This window comes from Lycium barbarum, chromosome 12, assembly GCF_019175385.1.
Source record: "Lycium barbarum isolate Lr01 chromosome 12, ASM1917538v2, whole genome shotgun sequence".
NCBI classification, from domain to species: domain Eukaryota; kingdom Viridiplantae; phylum Streptophyta; class Magnoliopsida; order Solanales; family Solanaceae; genus Lycium; species Lycium barbarum.
The window spans coordinates 88864084-88874748 of NC_083348.1; the positions used below are offsets into that span (position 1 = coordinate 88864084).

General features: G+C 34.3%; 2 protein-coding genes across 2 annotated transcripts; both read left to right on the forward strand.

Moving 5' to 3' along the window:
- Nucleotides 1-3620: 3620 nt before the first annotated feature.
- Nucleotides 3621-6895, forward strand: LOC132624024 (CRIB domain-containing protein RIC10-like). The gene is made up of 5 exons (XM_060338846.1): nt 3621-3976; nt 4124-4278; nt 4379-4476; nt 4620-4704; nt 6244-6895. Exons 1-5 carry the CDS (start codon nt 3849-3851, stop codon nt 6456-6458), a joined length of 681 nt encoding a protein of 226 aa, XP_060194829.1. The 5' UTR covers nt 3621-3848; the 3' UTR covers nt 6459-6895.
- Nucleotides 6896-7100: 205 nt separating this feature from the next.
- On the forward strand, nt 7101-10376 carry LOC132624023 (COBRA-like protein 10). The gene is made up of 2 exons (XM_060338845.1): nt 7101-8377; nt 8466-10376. The coding sequence occupies exons 1-2, from the start codon at nt 7834-7836 to the stop codon at nt 9875-9877; spliced, it is 1956 nt and encodes a 651-aa protein (XP_060194828.1). The 5' UTR covers nt 7101-7833; the 3' UTR covers nt 9878-10376.
- The last annotated feature ends 289 nt before the right edge of the window (nt 10377-10665 follow it).

Consider the following 10665-nt stretch of genomic DNA (forward strand, 5'->3'; position numbering starts at 1 on the left):
TTATCTACCTAACCTCTCTCAATATCGAATCGTTGTTTAGATTGTAGGAAACTCTTGCCTTGTGTGATGCCTTTCTGATGGACTGGTCTTTAATTATTTCCCTTCAAATGGGCTGGTCTTTAATTATTGTAAAACTTACTCAAATAGCTACATTTTAATAGCTTCTAACAAGTTATAGCTACAAGTTGAAGATTTACAATTCGTAGCTGCTTTTGGCTGTATTTCAGTTGAATCTCGCGTTTTTGAAATACAGTGAAATACAGCACGGCTGTTGAGTAAAACACGGTTATATTTATGGCAATAAAAATCTTTTTCAAATTATATGGTAATTTGTATTAATGGTTCCATGATTCACGCAAACCTCATGAGGTTCCATTACAGCTAACGTCTGTCAATCAAAATCACTTCATTCAAAAGTTTTTGAATTCAAAAAAACTCAGCATCTTCTTTTTCCAAAAATACAGTAAAATTTTCTTTCAACTTTGAAATATTTTCAACAATCTGATTCGAGCTAATAAACTCTATAATTTACGAACGAGTGATTTTACATTGTCGTAGTGAAGAACAGTTGAAAAATTCGATTATCAACAAGGTAATTTTGATTTCATTTTTTTTTTTTTTGAAATACAGTGAAATACCCGAAAATACAAAGTCGGGTTGAGTAAAAATAGACTATATTTTTTGAACAAATTCTTCTTTTCCTTTTTAAATGGTAAGTTAAATTAAATCAACCATACTTCACGCATAACGGCTGGTGTTTCAATAACAACTCACGTCTTTCTCTCCCCCTATTACTCCATTCCAAATAGAAATACGCGGAAATATATTGAAATGCACATAATCAATGGCAAAAATAATACAATGAAAATATACTGAAATTAGATAAAACACAGTGAAATACACATAATCAATGGCAAAAATAATTAAATATAAACATAAAATATAAACATAAATACACTGAGATATATTGAAATACACATAATCAATGGCAAAAATAATACACTGAAATATACCGAAAATTAAATATATTGTTTGTTAATACACTGAAATATACTAAAACATTTTATCAAACACTTAGTGGGCATGAAGCTCCACAACTCTCATCAATAGTGTTTCTACACTAACAACCTATTCTCTTGCTCCTAGATGATGCAACAATATCATATTGCTATAATCAATACTATTCTTCATCACTCATAAGATAAACAACACCACATGATCAGCAAACATAAGAAGGATTTTCCTCTTCTTTTGGCCCATCCATGGAGATTTAACAGACGAATTGTTATGGCTGAGCTTCAACCATTGGCTGGAGATCCTCCACTGCTTTCCTTGTTGTCACTTCCTCTACCACCAATAATAATCACGACAACCACGTTTCTCTCTCCAAATTACTCCTTTCCAAACTTTTAGAAATACTTCCAAATACAGAAAAATATACACTGCAATACAATGAAAAATGGTTGATTGTTTAAAAAATATAAAATTGTAGTATGCGTATATACAATGGAATACAATGAAATATATAAGAAACTGTTTCATAAATTAGAAATACATTGAAATACAGCGAAATATACTAAAACAGTACACTGAAATATAGTGAAATATACTGAAACATTTTATCAAACACTTGGTGGGTATGAAGCTCCACAACTCTCATCGGAGGTGGAGTATGCGTTGGATTCATACCAGAGGAGCGGTAGAATAGCATCGTTATCAGTGAGAGAAGGGAATTAGCAATATTTTACAAAATCATCATCGCCTTTTTCAAGCCACCAATTATACTCACCAGGCACCAGTACCACTTCCACCAACTCCACTGGCAACATTTAATGTTCAGGCAGAAGCATTAAAAAAAGAAAAGACAAAAAAAACCCTTTGAACAATATGTAACAACAATGAAGAAATTACACGGATTGCCCTTCAAAAGGAGCTGAACTTTAATTTTTGCATTTCAAATGACAAATAAGCTGTTTATAATACTCCCTCTATTAAAACAGATCTGGGAGTGAGATAGGTAACGGAGAGAGAGAAAGAGAAGGGTGAGAGAGATAAAGAAGGGTGAGATCTCACGGACCTTGTATTTAGGGATAGAATAGTTAATGGACCGTTTATTTAGGAGATAAGGAAACACAGTAAATGAAATATAGTTGGGTAGCTATGAAATATAATTTTAGAATAATATAGCTACGAAAATTAAATATTAAATAAGGTAGTTATTATTCATAATTAAGTCTTAGGGGTAGCTATGACAAGTAAATTTTCCTTAATTATTTCCCTTCAAATGGGCTGGTCTTTAATATTTGTCCTTCAAAATCGAACTTATACCTATAGGGGCATAAGTTCTTTAAGGACGTTGACATAACTTATGGATATTATGATGCGTAACTTATGTCCCTATAGGAATAAATTTGATTTTAAAAGGCAAAAATTAAAGACCGGCACAAGATGGGGGTACAAGTGCAAATGACCCCTTTGCATTTGGATAATATTTAGTTCAAAGTTAAAGAAGGTTGAAGTTAGAAAATAGTATTAGGACTTAAAATTAAGAAGCATTTGGTTAAGCTTATAAGTTGGTCAAATTCACTTATAAATATTTTTTCGCTTATTTATGCATTTAGTAAACATCAAAAGTGTTTATAGTCCAAGTACTTGTAAGCTAAAAATAACCAAAAGTCATAAATTGATTATCCCTAGCTAACTTATGATTTTACAAGTTTTACTTTTTGTGAGCAAACGTTTTTATGATCTTATACCTAGTATATGTCTTTTATGATCTCCAAATTATTCTTCCTAAAACATAGATTAATCATCTCTATTTTATTTTCGTCATCTGTCATTTTTTATGTAACAATACTTTTCAATTTATATTTTTTGTAAAATGCTTTAAGGATAACCATTTTAACAGACACACTAAGTGTTTATTATTAGTTTCAACACCTATATCCAGATACTAAAATCAGTTTCAACACTTTTTTATCAACTACTTTTAATCAGCTAATCCAAATGAGCTCTGAAGATGTACGAACATGAATTTTACTTGAAAAAAAGTTAAAACTTATGAGTGAAAATAATTATTTTTCTTGAAATACTCCTTAAATAAAGTTTTAAAATATTTTACCAATATTTCAGATACTGAAGTTTAGTGCTAAAAACACTGATGGCCAAACCAGTATTTACAAGTACTACTAAATCCGCGTGTTTAATAGTGAAATATTATTTCATAGACAAACGGAAAAGTATCAGTCTTTTTTTTTTTGAAAAATAGGATAAAATTTGTTTGAATTTCAACAAATTTAAATTTACTTATACACCTAGAAGAGAAAAGGACAGGACTCCGCGATTTACTCTTTCAACAACAATGCCACCTGTACGCCAACAAAACATTTACAACACTACTGATAACAATAATCCATTAAATGTCATTTATTTAATTTATGTTGTAAGTTGTAAGTAGTGGAGTATATTTCTCATCATTTTCCATTTTCAACTATGAAAATATAGTTTAGATGGATATCATATTTCTTAAATCCTTGCTATATTTATTCTTACTATAATTATTTCTCAATATGAACCCCCCCCACCCCCACCCCCACCCCACAAATCTTCTTTTCTAGTCTCTATGTGTCCATGTTGTTTGTAAACTAACCTCAACCCCTTTGTTTTTGGGAGTTTTTCGTGGTTGTCCACCTCTAACTTCTCTCTTCTCTCTTTCCCTTCTTGGCCTAATTCTTCTTCAACTCTCTTTGTATCATTGCCACCTATCTTACCCTTTCTCTTTTTTTTATTTTCCCCTTTTCATCAGCCCTCTCTGGCCTTTCTTCTTCATTCAAACTAATTGTTTTTGCATGGTTGGTTTCTTGGTCGTTACATTTTTAGTATGTCTAGAATACTTCAAGAAAGATAATGGGCAATGCAGCAGAAAGTTGATGAGAATTAACAGCCTTTTCTTTTGTATCAGCTTTTATCAAGAAAGGTATTCTACTCAAATCCATTTTGGTCATTTCAATCCCAATAAAACAGAAACAAGAAAAAAGATTCAATCTTTGCATTATGCAATTCCCTCTGTTGTATATTGAAAAGGGAAAAGGTTATTAGTATTGTGTTTGCATTTTTTTGTTAGGCAAAGGAATTGGTTCTTCACATTTGTGTTCTGCTGCTTCTATCTGTATTCATTTTCATCTCTGAGCAAAGGTTTGTTCTTGCATTTGGCCTTTACACACTCTTCTATGGGAACCAAAATGAAGGGGATCTGCAAATATATCTCTAATATCTTTGGTAATTGCCTTTTCATTTAAGCCCCATATCCCTGTGTTTTTTTTTTTCTTTCAATTTGAGTTATTGTTTTGACTGAGGGAAAATTGGATTGTGATTACAGTTGTGAAGGAGAGGGAAATAGAGATTGGATATCCAACTGATGTTAAACATGTGGCACATATTGGTTGGGATGGACAATCAGGCAATGCACCTAGTTGGGTATGCTTTCTTTAGTTTCTTCATCTTTCTTTGGTCCACATTTTTATATCTGCCCATTTTTTATTAAAGGTTCTTTTTTTCTTCTCATATACCTAATATTTTGTTTGTTTGGTATTGGTTTTGGTTCTTTTGGAACTTTATAGATGAATGAATTCAAGACTGGGCCTGATTTTGCAGCAACTTCCATTGGTAATTCTGGTTCTGCACATTCTCCATGGGCATCTCAAGGTTAATATTTTTGCTTCTAAAAATAACCCTCTATTTCCCTCTTGCGTCACCACCAATTGTCTTGTGACAAGCCAAGAATAATGACCAAAGATGTGTGACAACACTATATGATTTTTCATCTATTGAGTTGTTGGAATATCATTTGGAAAGAATCAAGACGGGGAATAAAAAAACAAAGCAAGTGTCTGATATGTTGCTTTAAAACATGTGCAATGTCCATAATCAGACAATGGAATTATGGTTTTGTCACGGGTTGAGTTGTTGATTGAAATATGATAAACTTGTCCTATGTTTTGTACTAATGTATAGAAAAATCTGTTAAAAGGGACAGGGCAATTCTTTCGTTTTTTTGTTTATATTTTTTGTCTTGTTTTGTTTTTTCCTTGAATGGTCTGTATCTCCTAGGTGAATTCAAATTTATATTTTTTAAATGCCTGATATTTCAAATGACATATTTTCAAGTGTCATTTGAAGTGAACCTAAAATAAGGGTTGAAATGAAATGTCATTGCAGTTTGCATTTCAAATCCAAATTATATAAGGTAAATCTAAGTAGGTGCAAAAAATTTAAGCCTGTGAAAATGAATTACATATTGCCGCTTGTGGGATTACACTGGGTATGTTGCTGCTGTTGTTGTTGAAAATGAATTACATCTGGTCCAAAGCCCTCCATCCAAAGGGACCCTAAGATTCTTTGCCTCAAACCAGGGAAAGCTTTGGACTTATCTTTCACAGAAAGGTCTTTAACTTGGAACCAGAAAGGGACAGTATTTGATGTGCTTTTCTTAAAATAATCTTGGCTGTTAGGCAAATATTGTCTAGTACCAGTGACACACTAATATAGTAATTTCATAACGTCTAGATTACCTAACAACCCTCTGTGAAAAGGTTAGAAAGGAATATATATCTTGTAAATTGTTCTTTGAGTCGGAATTATGGAACAGAGGAATCATTCAATTGACCAGTAATACAAGCATTTCACCCAATTAAGCTTTCATCTTAGCTCTCTTTGAAGCTAAGCTAATCCAAGTTTCATAAAGTAATATTTGTTTTTCTTACTCTTGGAGAAGAAACCAAGCAAATACTTTTACTAAGATTTAAGTCATGCTCAACCATTATGCATTACACTTACTTTGACATGTGACATTCAGTGTAAACATTTCATCCAGGGGATTGCAAGTTTCTTGATTTTCTTGAAAGAACTTTGACGCAGAAAAGTTTGTTAAATGCATGCAGTCTGTTTGTTGGCCATTCAACTTGGATGCATTGCTTTTTGTTCATATATTTGAGTGAGAACTCATTTTTTTAAAAATATTTCCATATTCTAGTAGGTTATAAGAAATGCCGAAAATGAGCAATGTATTACTTGAAGTGGCTCATAAATGAACATTTAACATTTCATGTGATGGACTGATTTCTAATGCCAACTTCTGGAATTTCTTGATATGAGTTGATTCATGAAATAATTTCTATCGTAGAGGTACCTGAGCTGATATCTATTGATACTTATTTTATGGTTTTTATCGCATCTTTTTGACAGATTACACAGAGTCAACGAGACAGAAACCAGCGTCTGACCTTTACAGGGATGTAGCACCTACAGTGGTTCCTAAGAAACAGAAGCGGAGGAAGCCCAAGTCGACATCCTCTCCCAGGTCTGGTTCATCATCCTCATCAAGGTCATCACGAGCAGAAAAATCCAAGGCTAAATTAGTTGAAGGCAATGTTAAATCAGTAAACATAGAAGTGGCTTAATGTTACAAACCTGTAGCTCAAACTGCTGAAAATTCTGTCATTGCCTAGCTATCGAAATTATTCAGGATTGAAGAGAAAGGCGAGGAGGGTATAGAAACTTGTGTAGATGTAGAGAGTGTTACACTGCAAACGTTATAAAGTAATATGGAACAAAACTAAAAAGTAGGAGGGCATAGAGATGTGAAACACAAGGTGAAAAACTTAAAACGTCCAAAACCAGGACAATGTTTTGGGAGACTTATAAAAAAAAATTCTCTTCTTTTTTATTATTATTTATTTTCTCTTAGTTTTATCTTTCCTCTTCTTGGAACTACGACGAGGAAGGCTCGTGTAAAGAGTTGAATCATTTAGTCTATTGGTTGAAGATTGTACTAATGCTAATTATTTGATTTGAACAAACTCCAGGGATTCTCTCATACTCCTGGTTTTCCTGTTCTTGATTTGTTCCACTTTACAGTATGTAGCCAGGATATTCAAATTCTTTTTGTGGATAAGTTATTATTGGGATCTCGACGCCCAACAGAATGTCACAGGATTATTTAATCTAATAATGACAGATTATCAATTGAATGAAGCTGCTAATCTACTGCAAATTCAGCATCCTCAATTTGTACAACTACCAAATACGTTTCATATAACTTCGATGAGCAGAGTGGAGAATTGGCTATTCTATTTGTAACCTTAAGTCACCCTTAAAAGAAGTCCATGCCCCTTTGCATAAAATTATCTAACAACATGGCCTACCCCTGGCTCTCCTTTTATTACTGCCTTTTTGGAAGTGGCTGTTTTTTCTTAAATCTTTAAATTTATGTTTCAAGATGAATTCAATTCTTAATACTCTAGGAGTCTAGGACATTAATATGATTTTAGTTGGCCTAGTTCCCCACGGCCAAAAAAAAAAAAAAAAAAAAAAAAGAAGAAGAAAAAACTCATACCTTTGACTTTCAGCAAATTTGATTAGTTCTAGCCATATAAAAAGAAATCAGGAAGCAAAAAGAAAAATAAAATCCCCCCTCCCATAAAAAGAAGACAATAGAAACAAAATAAAGGGTTGTCTTTTAATACAAGGAAACAACAGAATCAATACTGCTAACGGATCTAAGTGCAAAATGGTCAATTTACTCATAACCAAAATACAAAATATATACGTATATATTGGAAAATAAAAGTAAAAAAGATTGAATAACCGTTGGTAGTTTGGTCCCGCCATTTCAGTCGTAGCTTACATGGAGGAAAAACTTTCATCTGACGAAGTCTTCGCTTGATTCAAGATAATCATCCCAAATGTCACTTTCTCCTCTTTTTCCCCCTTTTTTCTCCTTTTTTCCAAATCTTGAAACCAAATTGACACTATTGAAAGTTGGAAAAAAAAAAAATGAAGATGGTCTCAAAAACCATAATCTTTTACATGTTCATGTTTTATGTTGCTATTAAGGCTCAAGATTATGATGGTAATTCACCACCTGCACCTCCTCCTGCAGAAAATGACTGCAATGGTATTTTTTTATCCTATATATTCATCTCTAGAACTAAAGAGCTTCCCCACGTAAAGAATGCAAGTGCACAAGCCTGGGCCTTTAAGGCTACGGCAACAGTACTTAATGCAGGTATATATGAGCTCAAGAACTGGAAAATCTTCATCGGGTTTCAAAATCGCGAGCTTTTAGTCTCAGCTAGCAATGCTGTGTTAGTAAGTGGTGATGATTTCCCAGCTCCGGTTGGAAATGGAACTTACCTAGCTGGCTATCCTCAGACGGATTTGAAAACGTCGATTGATACTGCTGGTGATTATACACAAATTCAAGCAGAGGTTGAGTTAACAGGTACACAATTTGGAATCAGACCACCAGGTTATCCCATGCCTAAAACTATTAAGCTTGTCAATGATGGATACAAATGTCCAGCAGCAATTCGTAAATGTAAGTGCTTAACTAGCTATGTGAATGAACAATTTTATGGCAAATCTTGTTCAAATTCTGAATCTTTGTTTTGTTTGTTGTGTGACAGCAACAACAATGCATGTCTGCTGTGTGAAAGACCCAAAATTTAAGGCTAAAAATTTCACAACCAAGTATTTCCCACGCCAAAATGGTGATCTTTTGATCTCTTATGATGTTACGCAAGCCTATCCGAGTAACTATCAAGCACAAGTGACCATACAAAATAATAATCCTTTGGGACGCCTTGATCAGTGGAATTTAACTTGGGAATGGATGAGAGGGGAGTTTATCTTCTCGATGAGGGGAGCGTTCACTCGCAAGATAGATTATTCGGATTGTGTCTATGGTGCTGCAGGACAGTACTATCAAGACCTTGATTTTTCTAAAGTCATGAATTGTGAAAAAAAGCCTGTTATAGCTGATTTGCCTCCAGATAGAGCTCAAGATAAAGATGTTGGGATGATACCGTACTGCTGTAGAAATGGTAGCATCATGCCAAGTGTAATGAATGAAACCAATTCAAAGTCTGTGTTTCAGTTACAGGTCTACAAGCTTCCACCAGATTTGAATCTAACAGCTCTTTACCCTCCTGAGCATTGGAAAATTGTCGGTGTTCTTAATCCTGATTATAAGTGCGGACGAGCCTTAAGAGTAGACGAAACACAATCCTCGGATCCTAGTGGACTTCAAGCTACTGTCACAGCTATTGCAAGTTGGCAAATAGTTTGCAATATCACAAAACCAAAAGATAGAGCGAACCGGTGCTGTGTTTCATACAGTGCCTATTATAATGATTCTGCAATCCCCTGCAGCACTTGTGCATGTGGTTGTGAGAATTCTGCCAAATGCAATCAAAACGAACGAGCGCTGCTTCTTCCTCCAGAAACACTGCTCGTGCCATTCACAAACAGAAGAGAGAAATCCCTTTATTGGGCTAAACTAAAGCACTATCATGTCCCTAAGCAGTTACCTTGTGGCGATAACTGTGGGGTTAGTATAAACTGGCATATTGATTCAAACTACAAAACAGGATGGACTGCTCGGATTACTCTATTCAACTGGGGAGGAATTGCTTTTGTGGACTGGTTCGTTGGCATCCAGTTCAAGAAAACCGGTTCTGGCTTTGCACAAGCTTATTCTTTCAATGGAACTTTACTTCAAAACATGAATGACACAGTTTTCTTGAAAGGACTACCTGGTTTAAATTACTTGATAGCAGAAGCAGACGGACAAAAACCTGGAGACCCTAGAGTACCCGGAAAGCAACAATCCGTCCTTAAATTTGATAAGAAAAAGTTAAAAGATATTGATATAGTAAATGGGGATGGATTTCCAACAAAGTTGCTATTCAATGGGGAAGAATGTGCACTTCCTACTCGTCTTTTAGTATCAGATGGAAGAAAACGGCATGCAAAATCTTGGGTAATCGCCATCACAACATTGTTAACCTTCTCGCTGATGGTAAAAGACCTGCAATGATTGAAAACTGAGCTGTTTTTGGCTGTACATTTCAAGTAAATGGAAGGAGATTCTCAAGTGACATTCTGCCTGGGGAAGTTTCCATTTCTAACCTCACATTAGTATAGCACCATATCCAATATGATAAATGGATTGATATATAAGCTCAGTGTTCAGAACACGAGAATCACGTAATTTTGAGGAGCGATTCTTGAGGCTGCTGCAAATTAATGCACACTGAAGCTGCTAAAGGAAAAAAGAAGAAAGGACGAATTGTTTCATCCAAGAACATGGTCTAATTTGTGTCAAATTTAGAAGATCATAAGCAGGCCTAATTCTATTAGTATCCTTAGATTGATCCATGATCAGGTATGCGGGGAACAATAGTTATAATCCAAATTGGTTTATTCCTAGTCCCAAAGTGTGTTCAACTCAGTACTCGGGTTTTAAGGACCAAAGCTTCCAAAAGGGAAAAAATGCAGTTTGTAAGCTAAACTTCATTTATCATATGCCTTTTCCAGATTGTGTGAGCAAGGTTTTATTCTTATTTCATGGCAAAGATCAACTCCTTATGCTTATTATGTTATTGGTCCCTTGTCCTTTCTTTTTGTACACAATGGCCATGGCTGCTCTAAACTAGTTGTATTGTTGAAACTGACAAGCACTCGAAAGTCGAAAGTAGTAATATATGGAAACAAGAACACCAAAGTACACATGTATATTAAAAGTTGAAACTGATCTTCTAAAGTTATCATCTCCATTACAATGACAACTTTAGCAGAAACAGCCAAACATCAGAAAACTGGAAC